The sequence below is a fragment of the Temnothorax longispinosus genome, unplaced genomic scaffold (assembly GCF_030848805.1).
Source record: "Temnothorax longispinosus isolate EJ_2023e unplaced genomic scaffold, Tlon_JGU_v1 HiC_scaffold_31, whole genome shotgun sequence".
In the NCBI taxonomy this organism is placed as follows: Eukaryota; Metazoa; Arthropoda; class Insecta; order Hymenoptera; family Formicidae; genus Temnothorax; species Temnothorax longispinosus.
In genome coordinates this window covers 148,773-165,974 of record NW_027270132.1, presented here as the reverse complement: position 1 = coordinate 165,974, position 17,202 = coordinate 148,773, and the positions used below count along the sequence as shown (strand labels likewise).

The following is a 17,202-nucleotide window of genomic DNA, read 5'->3' as shown; positions in this document are numbered from 1 at the left end:
TACAGCATAACATATGTGTGTACGTATATAATTATGTGTGTAAATAATGTTTATAAAAGTTTATTTTTTCATTTCTCATATATATATATATATATATATATATATATATATATATATAAATAATATATGATACGTGATAACTTAGAAACAAAGTTCATGTATTGTTTCTTAATTTGTACGTTTCTGCATGATTTTTTTTAAATAAGTAACAAATATTTTACATAATTTGTATACTTTGTTTAGCTTGTACACTAGATTTATAATAAATTTATACATTATAAATTTGCAATATACATTCTCTACATAAAACGAAAGCGACAATTGTGTTATTGTGTTATTACACAATTGTGTATTTTAATAGAAGTAAAGATAGACATTCAACTATAAACATCTTGGAATCTTGATTACTTGGAGTCTTATTTACTCAGAAATTTGGGAAGTACTTTCTGTAATTCATCTGTTTAATTATAATACTGTTTGCACGTAGCTTTTGGAATATCATTCCAAAGAGTACGATATACTTTAATATTCAAAAGACATATCGAATTTGGATGCATTTGACCATACAATAATATTTAAAATATCTTCTCAGCTATTGCTTAATTACAATCGTCTGGAAATACGTTTGATTACAAAACGGCGAAACCGGAACCTTGATTTTGTCGCTTGGCAATGTTGAACAGTGATAATAAATAATTACGGGTATCCGGACAAACGTAAAACGTGAGTGTATGTTCTGGATGTGGGGATGCTCTTTCAAAGGTATCAGATTGTCTGTCGCTATTGGTTGATACACTGGCCAAACCAGTGCTGCTTGTCCGCACATATTCCTCAACTCGCGCCCTCATTTCTTGATTCATCTTAAAGAAAAGAGGAGCTCATGTATATGTTTATTAGATTTACATGATTTGTGTCTGACATCTGAATTTTACCTCGTGTTCAGCCGGTGATAACGGTCTGCTCAATTGTATTGCGGTTGGCGGACAATATAAACACAACATCGTCGATTCCGTGATGTGATCGACGCTTGTCAGTTCTTTTAGCGAAAATATCCGTTCTACGCTGTCTTCTGCCATATTAACGAGTAATAAAGCTTGTCGCGTGAGGACGAGTGTCACCGCGCGATTACTGCCCTGATGAATTACGTAGTCTGCGCTGGTTACATGAAGGATACTGTCTTGACTGTGATCGAGTAAGGGTGATAAACGCCAGGTATATCGCACAGATGTACTGTTATTGCCAGTAGTATATTGCACGATTGGTCTTTGACGTGGCTGTAAAAATACACGAAAATCAATATGGGAGTAAAATGTGAAACTATTAGAACTGGAAGATATTTATTATTTGAGTTTACCGTCGGTAACGAATTCCATCCAGCTCCTTGCAGTAATCCTTGACCTGTGAGAGCAACCAGCTCTGCGGCACCGCTCAATGGCTTAGTGACGACACCAACTAAACCGAGTCCAACTCCGGTGACTAGACTTTTGGTCGTTGCCTCACCTGACCATACTTGCTGCAAAGGATGATGCGCCAAGCCCGCCACGGCGGCTAATTAACAATTAACAATTAGCTATTGCATTCTAATAATTTTTAAAATTTATCATTTGCATTCTAAAATAATATTTAAAAAAATTACCAAGCAGACTCATTCCAAGACCAGTTAAGCCTTGATAGAGTCCTTGCGCCATGCCTTGAGGACGCATTCTGCGCGACTCTTCTTGTCGCTGAAGATGCTCTTCGTCCAATGTTAAACGATCCAAGTTCCGTGCAACACTAGACGCCAGTTTCGTTACGGAATTTACAGTACCTGGATACGTGAATCGAGATATTATTTACTTTTTTTAAGTATCCAAAGCAATGAAATAAATATTAACAGTTTCTGTACCTGCTGTGACGTGTTTCATCAGACTGGCTGACCCGTGTGTAATTCCAACGATAAAACCCCATGGACCTTGTAGCAGTCCTTGGAATGGTAATGAAACGAAATCTCTAAGACCAGATCCAAGTGCTTGCGCCAACCCTCCCGGCGATCCAAGTATCTCTAATGATCCAACTACCCAGCCTGGTAAACAGATGTAATGTCGGTTACTTACTCTATTATTATATCAAATTAATGTATATAAAATAACTGTTTTATGTGTATGAATGTATACCTGCTCCAAATATGGCACCAGATAAATAATGCATCGTAAGTGCATTGCCAAGTCTGTAAGGAGTGGTCAGTAGGTTCTTTCTTTCAAAGGTACCGAAATATAGCGGGGAATGATCCAAGGCAATGTAAAGTCGCATAGAAGTATGAACACTTAGCAAAATCGATACCGGCTCTATCACGAAGTTCTGCAATCTCAGTGGTTTGCTTAAAATTTTCGAATCCATCATAATGTAGTCCGGTATGTACATTGCGTTCGACGCAGCTATCGTTTGCATCTTTTTAAGACCGTCACCCAATACCAATCGCGATGGTATCATCGAAGTCGCGTAATTTAATAATTGCGTTATGTATGTATCCTCGATGTATGCGCTAATAGGTGCAACTTTCATGCGATATTCCTTTGATGCTGCAACAGAGAGAAATATATACTATTATTCATGAAATAAATAACATTAATCTGTTTAAAAAAACATTTGTTATCTACATATTTCTCTTTTATTGAGATAGATATAATTTACATATAAAATATATACCTATTATATTTCCGTTTATTTCCCAGATGTATTCGATGACTATCAAAGAATCTTGTTTGATCTTTTCCATATTCGTCATTAAGCAGTTATTGCTATAAAATGCTATCTCTCTGTTCGGCAAAGGATTCTGATTTATTAATACTACGGGGAAGTCGAAACCTCCCTGATCGAACAATTGATTATCTAATTGCAAGTCGCCTATATAGCAATAGAGATTAATAAATCTAACTTTTGAATTTACAGTAACGACCAAGTCTGTCATGGACAGGCTTGCAACTTCGATTCTTTGTGCATTTTCATTGATATCGTGAAGGATAACAATAGTACATGCGCGCAGGTAAACGATTACAGAGCCTTCCTTCGAATTAGTCGAATTAGCGTCGTTAGTGGACTTCGAACGATCCTCGTCAGTGCAAGTTTTTGTATTTGTCATCTTCGGAATTAATTGCTTTGAACTCGAGGTAGGCATCTGCTCCGTCGCCAATATATCTTCTTGGGCTGAGAAAAAACTCGTTAGTGATGTCGAGCTACTCGAACTTTGTACGTATGACAATAGCTTATCCTCTTCCGATCTCCTCAGTTGAGAAGGATTATTGTACGCGGTATCGTGATCTTTCACCGTGCTCTTCTTTCGCAGCAATCTGCTCCTAATGTCTTGGGCGGATATTTCAATTTGGGAGATAGGTACGATGCTTATGTGAGTGGTGTAGCAGCGATTGTGCATTATGAGCTTTACATCGCCGTACAAGGGTAATCGTAGATATTGATCTATCGGTGTAGATGACAACGCGGACAGATTTACGCCTCTCGACCACTTTAGATTTGCCTTCCCTGCCGCCTGATCGTTCTGCATGGTGGAAAATAACAACACGTTCGACGCGCTTGGAACCGTAGTGTCGGGCAGTCTGTTACTGACACAGGGAAGAGAATAGTGGGACGTCGCTCCGCTGTCGACTTCGCATATCCATGCGAAATGAGCGCTGTCCGGCAATATCTCGTTCCCTCTTTCGTCGGCTTGTCCCAACAGAATCTTGAAACCGCAGGCGTTCTCGATCAACAGCTGCGGATGATCGTCGCTGTGTATCACGACGTACGTGCTGCCTCTATCCTCCTGCGTTGTCACAATGACCGGCATGGTGGAGGAACCGTTTGGAATCACGACGGATTTGCGACTCATAGCTTGATCCACTCTAATCGGACAGGACCACTTGTGGCCGAGGCTGAGAGATATGTACAACACAAGCGGCTCAACGTTGCTCTCCGTGTACAAGGTGTACCACTGTACGATCGGCGTGCCCTGTCTTTGATCTTCGGACGGTGAGATATTCAGGCTGCAAGGAGTGAGATCATGGGGCAATTGCAGATCCCGTGCTTCCTCATGTACCGCGAGCGTAGCCACGCACAATTCCTGAGGCGTCAGATTCGCGATCACGTGGCTGCTCGTGATCTGCACCAGGCGCATGTCCTGGTACATGGAGGAACCGATGCTCAGGATGGACACGCTCGTGCCGCAGTCCACGAATGTCTTGATGTTCCCCTCCACCGGCACGAGGCCGCAGATTCGAGGCATGTAGAAACTCTGGCTCCAATCGGGTCGCGCTAATTGCAACGTTTGTGACGTGTAATAAGTGTCGCCGATTCCGACACCCACGTGAAAGGTGCTCTCCAACTTGGGCGGCGTGACTATGCCGTAGTGAGGGATCTGACAGAGCTCCGTATCCTCCGACACCAACGAGATGTGGCAGCCTAGCGAATTCATTACGAAGCACCAAGGCTGCAATTCCAGCAATAGGGTGCTGGAGACCAGTCCTGCGTCCTGGTACTTCACTTGTACGTGCGTCTGCGGCTGTTCCGCGGATATCCACTCCTCGGTGTCATCTCCCTGGAAAGGCCACTTTACCTCGTCTTTTTTGTCCTTAAGTTCTCGCAGAATTTTATCGATATCCTCAACCTCGGGTCTTCGAAAAAACTTCCGTTGATCCACGGAGCTGTATGAAAGCGGCACGTAAGGATTCGATGCGGAAACCCCCGATTCCAATTGAAACGTCAGCTGATGGAAGTGCTCGAACGTACCGGGACAGTACAGCTGCTGACACTCGCCACGACCGTTCACCATCGTGCTGGATGACATCTTTAAAGACGGCGTTTCCATCTGTACTCTGGCTGGTACCGGTAGGTGCGATCTAATCATGTAGAGAGGACTCAGTACCGCGAGAATTTTCATTTTGTCCTGTATCATCTGCGTCACAATCCGTACCCAGATGCTCAAAAATTGACCGCGTTCTTGAAGAGGTACTTTCACGAGCCACGGTTGGCCCCATTTGATATTAGGTTGCAATGGAATGTCCCCGGTCCAAGATAAGTGCGTCAAGTTAGTGAAACGTAGCCGCATAGCCATCTTCTTGTTATTTTCAAGCATGATAGACGACGGAAAGCTTTTGCCTGGTATGGAGTAGACCTCCTTGGAGACTGTTACCTTAGAGCCAACTTCTTCTTCGTATTTTACCAATCTCATCTCGAAATTATCCATTAATTGATTGGAAATCACGAGTTGCCCCGAAAATGTTACGAGCTTTTGTGTGGCGGAAAGCGACGTAACATTTACGAAGACCGCCGTGCCAATCATCGAATTATTGAATTCTATCACTTGAATGCCGTCCTTGTTGACGGGAAAAGATCGGCTCCATACCCAAGCATTCTCCTCGATTGATATCCGTATCATTTGATTGCCAATCTGCCGCCAAGAATAGAAGTTACATTGTCTGCTTTCGAGAAGTATACTATCTCCAGTGCCGCTTTGACCGAAACGTATGGATATGTTACTATCGTTGGCTATTACATAACGAGTTAGGACAATCACGTTCTTTTCCTCTTCGTCAAAAGACGCCAGCCACAAATGAGTGGAAACTGCGAGAGTGTGAGTTATTGCTGGTCCTAATTTTAATGTGAACGGGTTGCACGTTAATGACGCGTCTATCTTTTCTGACAACGACAACTGAAATCTTCCTTCCAGAGCATCCAGCACTTCCTGCATGGTTAAATGACTGTAATCCAATACGTGTACGCTCAAGCTGCCGCCGATGTCGAGCAGTATCGAGTCATCTATCCACTTATTAAATACCAGAACAGCTCCCTTCTGTTCCACGGACATGAAACATTGTATCTCGGGAATTTTTCCATTTAGAGTATATTTGTCTAGTGGCGGCGGTAAGTTATTATATACACTCGTATCGATATGATTGTACAACGATACATGGAGGACGCCGATATTTAAGGCGATCTGTATGTTCGGTATTAACAAGGGATTAAAGTAGGAATCGATACGCAGGCAGGCAGCGAGAGCACGAGCGGAAACGATGCTTTTCGAGATCGGTCGCTTGCCGTTGGACAGAATAACTACGCGCCACACGCAAGCTACTGCCCGTGCCGGTGCTTTCTCCGGCAGATCCAATCGGTAAGAATCCGTTTCCGATAGATAAAAATCGGCATAACGCTGGTACAACATGTGACTATCGCTCCAATATTCGAGAATACAGGGAACTTTGTCGATGTAATCACCATCCGCATCCGCTGTCTATAACGAAAAAAATTGAGTAAATAAACGTATTGTTTCGCAGCTTGGAAATAGAGAAAATTATATCTTCAAAAAACATTCGTCCTTTTGTATTCAAGCTGAATACTAATGTTGATCGGTCAAAATACTAAGCGCTCTCACTTACCTCAAATGGAACAGGAGAAATGTGTATCCTTGTTAACATGCGCGGTTGCGGATATCTCCAAGCCATCGCTTGCTGAGGATAAACAAAGAATACCACCTGCAAACAGAAATAAGATTAAGAACAACCTTTTTGGTTATAACTTTATTTGTGACTTATATAGTTTAACTAACTTGATACGGAAAAGGTAACTCGTCCGCAGTGCCATCGACGAACTGGAATGCACCCGCCTTCAGATCATCCTTGTAATGTTGTTCAGTCGATAGCGCGATTTGCTTCTCATTTCTATTTTCGCTCGTAGACAACGAGGCGAACTCGCTTAAGAGTAACTGGCAATCTTGCATAACCATTTTCATAATTTTTATCTGATCCGGTCCAAAATCGAGATACAGACTTTCACTGTCTGCCTGTATTTGTATTTGTGGAATGATCTCGCTACTGTACGAAGACTCCCAAAGTAAACAAGTCGTTACGTTGCAACACCATGGATTTAATAGCACTTTGATATTCCCATTTAAGATAGCAGATACAATGAAAGAATCTATGGACAGATTTGAATATATTCTGTCTGGTCTCAGAAGTGTCGATAGGTTTCCGTTTAACGATGCTAAACTGATAATAATTTCTGCTCCGGTGTCAGTCTTCAAGGATAATACAATCTGTCTTGTATTTAAATGTAAATCAGGTACACTGAATTTCCTCGATTTCGTCGGCACTGCTAAATTTTGCGAATCCATATCCGTAGTTTCATTCTTCTCTGTAGGTACTTGCACGTCGTCATCAATAAAACACGATAACACCTAGAACATTGATATAATGTAGAACTGTTGAAAATATATACAAATATGTTATACATTCTTTGTTGAGTTACCTTATTCCGTATGTTATAGAGTTGATTGAGCCGGGATAAAGAGAGATGTACTTTTGTCGGTCGTCCCATTTCAATGAAAAACTGGCGGTTTTTGCCTAGAATCATTTCAGATTTTATTGTCGTAAAAGAAGGTGGGATACCCGTGTCTGGATGTGGATCTCCATGCTTTGTTTCTATCATATAAATTTTGAAATCCTTCTCGCTCGGTATTGCGTTTAGATTTTGTGCATCGCCGAGCGCTGTTGTTATATCGAAACAAGATATCTATAAATTCCGCAACGATATTAATTAAAATAAAATATTTGATAATATGCCACATTAATATTAAATGACGTATTAATTTTTTGTAAGTAAGAATACGTACTTGTATCTTTTTAGATAAATGTTGCTGAGAGAAGTAAATGTTTGGCTGATTGATCATTAGGTAAAGTAATGGCTGTTTTACATTGTCATTATCGTCTTCGCAGTCAGTTTTGTGTATATCCTAAAAATAATATTCATATTTTAATAATAATATTAAAATACTGCAATTGAATAAATTAATCCCAATGTAACTATTGCTCACTATGTTATCCTCTAAATCAGGGAATGTATTCTGGACTTCATATAGGATAAATGTTATCTTTCCGCAATTTACTAAAAATTCAAACGGTGGAAGTATCATAGTTTCAACCATGGGCCTTCCCTACAAGAAAATCATTACTTTTAATATAAATTCTGAATTAAATCATGAAACGCTGTTATATGATAAACTTACAATTATTGTGGAATGCATGCTGGACATTTCAAAATCGACACCACTATCTTTTGTGAAGTCGATATCTGAATCATCTGACGTCTGTTTCAGCCAGCTAATAGGTTTAATGCTTTGAGCTCCTGAAGGAAATCTTTGAACTATATTATTAGAACAATTTTTATCGTCCAGCTTCTCGAAATTTCCAGACAATAACGTCATAAATTCATTATTAAGCGTTGATATTAATTTAATTTGATCTAAATTTATTGTCAATTCTATGTCTGTAATGCAATTTACTTCAACGGCGCTTCCACAGACAATTATGTCTCCTTTAAATGTGACAGCTGGGGCAATAATTAAACAGAGATCAAATCTAGGATTAAATATTAAAATTAGAATACTATAATTATCATACAAATTTTTACGCGTTTAAATTATATTAATTGTATAAATTGTATTACTTCGTTAATACTGGAGATGTTGAAAAGTATGGATCTAGACTACTACCATTCCCGAGCTTATTCCACTCTAATGCTGGATTCTCGTTCATTGTATATAAGTACGATTGAGACATCCTCTGAAAACAATAATGCTTGTATCAAATCTGTTTCGAAAATTTTCTTTTAAGTTTTAGAGTTTAGACAATGTATAAAATATTTCCTTAAGAATTCTGGAAAAAACAATAGTTTTGATAGTAAACCTTATTAATGCTTAGCTGATAATTCTTCCAAGTAGTGGTATATGCACACACTCCTTTAACACTAATTTGATATTGTCGATCCTCTACAGCCGAACCTGGTACGTTTAATATATTTGCTCGAGCAGCCAGTTGATAAATGTCGGTTCGTAATGGAACTCTACAAATTGGATTTTCTGCATCCGGCGTAATACGAATTCCGTCCAACTATATAATATATAATATAATACCAAAATAAATAAGTTTAAATATTAAATCTTTACAATAAGGAAATTATACAAGAGCAAAATAGTTTACAACCTGAAGCATCAATAAATCGTGTTGTAATTTATTCGTATCAGTCGGCATCATGAGACGAAAACCTTTGAATTCCAAATGTATCAATGGCAACGATTCATTATTTAAGTTGGTTATGCCAACTAATGGTGTTGCCATATTTTTATAACGGATAGATTCCGTATTTTTTTCAGTAGATGAATTCAGGCACGTAAAAGGTTTCACCAGTTGAGCATATTTGCTAATTACACTAATTGGTAAGATTATATCGACCATTTGCATTTTGATAAGTATTTCAGAAATGTAACCGTTCGTAGACAAAGTAGAATCAAGCAGCAATTCTTTCTAGATATTAGAGTATCATAGAATTAGTTTCACAAGTAAATAAATAAATGATATTCTTAATTTAAGCATGACTGATTGTGAATAATTAAGTACAATGATTGAATAATTACCCTACCTTCTGAGGTTTGTAATGCTTCTGAGTACCCCAACGTGTGTATACATTTCCAGATTTCGCACGAGTAAGTGTAAAACTTATAAAACCAGAATCATCACCTTTCTCCAAATTATCTTCCCTTCCACAAAGTACCAACCCGGCATATTCACCGACATCCCAATTTGATGCATGTGGACCTCTATCAAATCACAATACAAATGTACAAATTAAACAATTATTGCACATAACAATAAAAATGTTTTTCAAAATATTTTCTGCTAAGATCTTGATATTATACAATGTACAGATATTGTACAAAAATTAATTTACCTAATGTAGTGGAATATTGTAGCTGTTGTTATCTTATTTTTTATTTGCATATAAACCGATTGCAAATCTAATGATGTTATAATATCTTCCAGTTCTAACATTAATTTTAAAGAAGATGTGTCCTTTCGTCCCATAATGTATAATTTAATTGCTACCTTTGTTATGGTCCACTGAATCCATGCTGTTACAACTAAACCATCTTTTTCTGTAAAAATTTGCATATATTAATGACAAAAACAAATAAAAGATAAAAATAAATTCAGCTTACCATGTCTCAGTTCATCTTTCGATGTAGACATGGTTGAATTGGTGGTATCCTCTTGATACATTATTTGAGTTGGACTGGACGGAGTTTGAGGTATAGTAGGAAGAACAATTTGCATTTCGTTGCTCATCTGTGGTACAATTACATTGTCTTTCTGGGAACCACAGAAAGTTTGTAATACTTTCATGATATTTGAAACTATACTGCTCATAAAAATAACCTGAAGTACATAAAGCATATTGAAATTTATATCCTTTCGTCGCACTTAATATAGAGCTAGGCAAAAATAAAAATAAAAAATTAATTAATACCTGATCTTCCGAAAGCGAAATAATGATAGGCGAATTATCAATATGTACACAAACGCTTAAAGCAGTAAGTGTATTTAACTCAGTTGCAGCTGTCTTAGTTGTAAGAGCTACTGTAGCGTTTAACGTAACTTTCTTTATGAAGTTCTTTTGTGTCTGCTGTTGCAATGTGTAACAGTGAAAATCGATAAGACTTAACGTCCATGGAAAACTTTGCATTCCTGAAATAGTAATAACAACAATAACAAGTTGTACTTTATCTTTTGCAAATTATAGATAAACTTACGATATGTCCACATAGATTCTGGTAATTTAGCAGGGAGATTCTGTAGATATGGGTTCAGCATCTCAGCATTCAGATTAGATGAATGTATAAGGAGACTTGGTAGCTTTATTATCATTATTTGTAGATCTTGATTTTCTATTAAAGCTCTGTCCTTGGCTTGTTCTATGCCTTGTAATATATTTTATAATTAATTATTATTATATAACTGTATTAATGTTTATTAAAAAGACAAGGCTCATCAACAATAATAATGAGAACGAATCTAAAGGTGAATTCGATCATCATCTTTTTATCTGCATATAATTAGAATATTTACCATCAGCTCCAATACCACTCATTGTATCAGATGGTATATAAATGATAATATGTCCTATATAACCATTTAGCACAAGACTGCACCACCACGAATACGATTCTGCTAATCTGACCAATATTCCCGATTTCTGTAAGTTCTAGATCATTTGTTTCTATCTTTAATACATGCCAACATGCCATTATGAGTTAAAAGAAATTGAATTTTTGTATCAATAAACAGTAATCGATCGATATAATTGCTCTGATATGTATATAAATAATAATATATTTGCGAATAATTTTAATACCTGTTGTTCCCCTTCCATTTTAAATTCACTTTTCTTTTGCGTTTCATCATTTCGTAGCGTTTTTGACTTTTCTGTCACAGCCGATCTTTTTTTCTCTTTGTCTGATGAACTGTGCACGCTTTCGTGTAGACTCGGAAATGTTTTTTTCCGGGTACCTGTATCGGATGATGTGCCTTCGGTAATCAATTGTTGGCTATCTGAACGTAATACATGTACACTTCCCGCTTTGTGATAAGTGGCACGATATTCCAGCCATTCAAAAAAAAGTGGGTCTAGGGAAGCTCTGATTTCGGAAATTTTAAATGAAACAAGAGGTGGATGTGTTTGCGTTTCAACGTTTTTAGGAAATTGTACTACAGTAGACAACAACGGTACATTTCCTGCATCACTAAGAATATAAAGATCCAATAAGTCAAAATCTTTTAAAACTTCCTAAAACTATATATTATTAATATATATATGCAGACCTGCTGTCATTTTCTGGGCCCGAAAGAATAAAGGCTTGTTGAGAATCATTGAGTGCAAAGATTTTTATAGAATTTATATTCATTTCATTTGATATCGTAACCGAAGATGACACGTTCTTGCAATTTATATTTTCTAGGTATAACTCTAAATACACTGGACCTGTAATTTACAAAGAAAATTCAATTATATTTTGAGAAATAAAAACTAAAAAATTTATAATATGATAAAATAGAGTATTTAATATTATATCGCATACATTTCTCTTGACAGGCATCATTAAAAAGAGTAGAACAGGTAAGTGGATTCGTTGTATCTGTAGGATTCAAAACGGAAGTTATAATGGACACTGCAGCCATTAATTTTGCCTTGGTCCCCGTGATAGTAATACTATCCGATTGAAAAAAGTATGACTTTTGAATTATGTCTATGTCTCGCCAATATTGAGGATACAACAATACTTTTGAAGAAGCTTCCACTGAGTAAGGCATTACTATCGAAGTGTCACAAGTTTTGGTTAAGTGGAGTTGACTTTTCACTCCAATCACCTATAGAAGCATTTCAATATTAATCTTGAAGATGTGCATGATAAATATTGTGCACAAAACTTTGCTTACTTGTATATCGGTAATCGCATGGCACTGAATAAACATTTCTGGTGATAAGTCTGTTAATTTTGATGCACAAGCTACGAGTCTAAATGGATACATAGGCTGCACTGTAGTAGCAGTTGCTTCATCACATTCAATGCTTACAAAAGGATCATCTGTAAGAGCTAGAGATAATGGTGCAATCTGGAAAGACGTTATTCTATAAGTATCTAAAATGACTAACAAAAAAAAAGATATAATGGAGATACCTTACCCGAGTTTCGATTATTTTACGTTGTCGTGGTACTCCTATGACACAATGGTCTCCCAATTGTAATTGTAGCGACGCCCTTTTTAATACAAATTTTGTTTCTGTCATCGATACGTTTTCCTTGAGTGCTTCATATTCTTCCAACGTAACGGGAGGCAATTCATCGATGAGAGGATCTAAAATTTAATTTTTTGGATATAGCTCCTATTTTTACAACTTTTATTTAGTATAAGATTACAGTTAAATCAAAATCTGTCTACATTGACACACATATTTACCTGGTTTCAGTACAAGATAGGGATTATAATCGTATTTTGCGGCAGCTTGTTTGATGGTATCAATACGATGAAAAACACCGGAACATAATCTGACTGTCAGATCACCAGTTACATATCTTATTACTCTGCGTTCCTGAAAATTGCTGCAAAAGGTAAGTCGTTTGTAGGAATTCTTTTTATCTCTTACACATGATTATTTTAAGATTTTTCAAACACCTATATTCAAAATTTGATCCAAATTCGAGCAATTTTTCAGGCGTTAGGTCCTCGGGTAATTCCACATAATAAACGTAATCCATCACAATTGCTGGACATCTTTCTAATAATTTTTCAACTAAAAAAAATATAAACTTGATTATTTATTAACAAATTATTTTCTTCGTCAGTGAAAAATTAACAAGATTTATATATTTTGACCAAACTGACTTTAATATCGAAAATTGTAAATAAATATGTTGTAAATAAATTATATTATACCCGAAATTGTCGTCAAGTGATGATCTATTCCTTGTTTGTAATCCCTTTTCTTCCCCTTATTTTCCGCGGCGTCTTTGTCAAACAATGAATCTTTCAAATGATCAGTATTCAAGTTCCCAGCTGTTACGTAAAGAGGCGGCTATAATAATAATTTACTTCTCAGACATTCCATTTAATTTCGTATCTGACAATAATAATAATTAATCACTTTACCTGTACACCGTCAGCAACTTCTAGATGTCCACAGCTGCACGTTCCTCGTGGATAAAGCTGTATGCACGCTACTCCAACTTGGAAAGTCGTCATTGCAATTCCTTGAATTAAACTATCTATCACAACTCCGTTTAACCGAAGTGATAAAAAGGATTTGTACCTAAGTTTTCGAGATTTATAAAATAACTGCTCTTTGACACTTTCAACAGTCTGTAAAAAATGCATAAAATTCAGTTTTTTATTTCCACAGAATGATTATTATTTAAACAGAAACAATTCTCATTGAAATATATCATATTCATACCTTAAATGTTAAAGTAGCATCATCTATATAAACACCTAAATGTATAGTATGACCAGAATATGCCATTTGTTGCTCAACAGACCAATTATTGTCCCAGTCAACAGGTAGAACAGACGACACCATGTCCCAAGCCCATCCACCCCATCCAACTGCATCTGTGGAAGTCGCTGCTATCTGATTTGTATCATCTGAAATATTATATCATATATTCTCAAAATATATAAAACTACTCGAGAGACAGCATTAAAGAAAAAAAAACAATATTGAACCTTGTGCAACATCGTCTCTCTCATCCATAGTAATGGAAGATTTTTCCTTGCTTAGTGGAAATTGCTTTGTTTGTAATGCCAGCACTAAGGCAGCCAATCTCAGGAGCATCGGTACTTGCTGTTCAGTCATACTAAATTCCATTTTCTCACAATGAAGATCAAGTCTCGTGATAGATGCTCTCTTCGAATTGTTGTTGTGATAGTTTATAATCATTCGAATTGTCATTGAACATCGATACAAAACAGGATCCTATATTAATATTCAAATTATTTAAATTGTGTGATATTTTTTCAATATGTGAGACATGTTCTCATATCTTCAACATTTTTCAAGATAATTCGGTTTTAACATAAATTTTTTTTTATTAAGCGGTCTGATAGATTATGGCATACTTTCTTTGTAAACTTTTTGAATTTTTGCAATATCTTCAAAATTGAAGAAAATATAGTACACGAAAATGTGCTGTGACGTCATACCTTATATAAGAAATGACGTCATACCTTTTGAAGTTGCCGTCATCAAAGAAACTTTAGCAAGCTATAACTTTCTCAAATTTAAATTTTTTTTTAATTCAAAAAGTACTAAAAATCGGCTTAGATTTTCTACATTAATTATGGATATTGCTTAATAAAAAAATGTTAAAACCGAATTGTAAAGATATATTTCAGAAATACCTGATATATCTCTATCTTTCCTGATGCATCCATTTTATCTAAACACAACGTCAAGTCTTGGATAGTAATAACTTTCCTAAGCATCACTTCTTGAGTGTTGACCTCTAAACATTAATTAAATGTATTAAAAGCTTTAATAATAAGCATAATTTTATATGAATAATAATAATTTCAGACTCTGTAATACTATACATTAAAAATACCTACCGGCAAACGCTGGCTCCCATTTATTGTCGACAGTTTGCATACTTAAAAATCTGACATTTATGCTAAGTACAATATCCTCCTCCACATATTTCAGGATGAGATTGTTGCAGTGAATGGTAATATTATTAATAACTTTCGTAACTATACTTTTAATATATCCAGGTGGAGCTTCCTCTCTGCCATGAAAAATTAAATATCATTCTATATATTTTTTTATATTAAACAATTAAATATATATTAATAAATAAATACTAATAACTATCAGATACATAAATAAAAATCCAACAAAATAAATAACATTAAAAAATAAATACTAAGTAATAAAGTTTCATTATAATTTTAGATTACAAAAAGCGAGACTTACTGCACCATTTCCTTCTTCTTTTGTAATGTCGTTGTATTAATTTCTGTGGTATTCTCATCTTTCAATTTTAAAATGCACTCTATAAAAAAGAAATTACCAATGCATTAACATATCTTCAAAAAAATATAATATTTTTATATATTCGATAATATTAGATAACATTGCTATGTACCTATGGTGTTAATGGTAACAACTATTGGCTCAGATGTAATTTTTACCCAAGGAACATGTATCAACAATTCGTGAATATGGCCACTAACAAAGACAAATGGAAGATTAAGTTGCTCCTCCAATACCTCTAATCGTAGATCCAGATTCTGAAATGATGCGTCTCCACCCCACAAGGATACCTGAAAGAAACGTTTCTCTCCCTGAAGTATCTCAAAGAATTATCTCGTTTGAAAAAGTATCATTAAATATGCTTGCTTAATACATTACTAACTCATTCGATACTTTGAAACAAGAGCGATCAAAGTTATTTTATGGAAACAATATAACTATTTTATAGATATTTCTTTATCCTTATGTAGACATTCCTTTTTCTTGTTTCAAACTATCGATATTAATAAAAGAAAGCATACATTTTTAGACAATAAAATTAATATAAATCCAGCAAAACTTTTTATGTATATATGTATATTATACCTGCGACTGTTCCGGCTTAAAATTTTTAACATATTTCTCTACATAGCTGAGAATCACTGGTGTTATGTAAGATTCCAATTTAAACATTGTGCTTGGTAAAGCAGAATATTTAGCATATTTTTATAAGTCCTCTTAATTGAATATACCACCAGTTGTCTTATCACAAACTCCTTTTCCGCTTTCTCATAATAATGACATATGGTATGATCTATACCATCTCTCTGTTCAATGAAGATGCAGGCGACAATTTGGAATAAATATTATACATCTTGATGTAGACATGTAGATTTGTCTGAAAGTTACAAAATGAATTCTGTATAAGTTACACAGATTATTATTATTATAGAAGATTAGATAGAAACTAATAATATTGTTCATACTATTATGTAATAAATATAAAAAGAAAAAACTCAAAGAGTTTTAGACAAAGTTAAAGAGTTTTAATCTAAAACTTGTTAGATAAATTACGTCTAATGAATAAGATGTTTAAATATTATCAGAACTTTATAATGGCAAGCAAGGATTACTTAATTTTCATCATAATAGATCAACTTATAGACATTTCAGTCATACATGAGCCATGATAAAATTTGTTAAAAAATTATAGTGACATAAATTAACATAAAATTGCATTTTATCATTGATGTTATCGTTTACTCGTACGGTAATCACGCGCGAAGGAAATGGGTTAATCATTGTGAAGCTTGGAAGAAAACAAATTTATTACAATTTATCGCAATCGAGGCTCTCCAACGGATCGACGTCCACGTCTCGTTACAATGCGGTGTGACGGTACGCGATATTACAAGATATATTATCGAAATACATAATGTACAGAATCACACACAGCTGATTCGCACCTGTCAGGCGACAAGCCACGCGACTCCGGTGAAGGTGAAGACACGTCACGAAACTGTTACACGAGCCCGTTTCGCGCCACGAGAACAGTGGACGCGGCGACAGCATCGATTTTGTCTGCCTAACTTTGAAAATTTGAAATTATTCAGCCTTCGGTCGTGGAGCTATCCTGCGATCCGTCCACGCGTACAACGTCCGCTAACCTCACTTTGCAATTGTACCGTTTGCGTCCTACACACTGGCCGCCACGACATCGACCATCGACCTTCTATCACCTTCTATATTCACTATACATATATTCACGCATCATGACACGACTGCGCGCCGTATACTGACACAATTTTTCATGCTGACGTAGATAATGAAATGGAATTT

At 35.9% G+C, this 17,202-nt stretch overlaps 1 protein-coding gene across 3 annotated transcripts; it reads right to left on the bottom strand.

The window, feature by feature from the left end:
- Positions 1-135: 135 nt before the first annotated feature.
- Vps13b (vacuolar protein sorting 13B) lies at positions 136-17,138 on the bottom strand. 3 transcript variants are annotated; one of them, XM_071796769.1, is made up of 39 exons: positions 16,697-17,138; positions 15,970-16,261; positions 15,497-15,674; positions 15,325-15,403; positions 14,961-15,136; positions 14,754-14,857; positions 14,079-14,328; positions 13,810-13,997; positions 13,506-13,715; positions 13,293-13,431; positions 13,032-13,149; positions 12,816-12,958; positions 12,541-12,713; positions 12,294-12,470; positions 11,936-12,224; positions 11,679-11,838; positions 11,212-11,599; positions 10,926-11,061; positions 10,610-10,777; positions 10,327-10,544; positions 10,019-10,235; positions 9,751-9,955; positions 9,442-9,619; positions 9,006-9,326; positions 8,709-8,912; positions 8,470-8,585; positions 8,030-8,381; positions 7,838-7,957; positions 7,637-7,756; positions 7,273-7,536; positions 6,575-7,201; positions 6,405-6,500; positions 2,686-6,259; positions 2,154-2,558; positions 1,886-2,062; positions 1,637-1,807; positions 1,355-1,548; positions 933-1,274; positions 136-860 (listed from the first exon to the last, which is right to left on the bottom strand). In XM_071796769.1, the coding sequence occupies exons 2-39, from the start codon at positions 16,054-16,056 to the stop codon at positions 630-632; spliced, it is 11,295 nt and encodes a 3,764-aa protein (XP_071652870.1). In that variant the 5' UTR covers positions 16,057-16,261; positions 16,697-17,138; the 3' UTR covers positions 136-629. The 3 variants fall into 3 exon arrangements, with proteins under 3 accessions (XP_071652870.1, XP_071652869.1, XP_071652871.1); XM_071796768.1 differs by having other exon boundaries at positions 16,830-17,138; XM_071796770.1 differs by having other exon boundaries at positions 10,926-11,052; positions 16,830-17,138.
- Between the last annotated feature and the right edge of the window lie 64 nt (positions 17,139-17,202).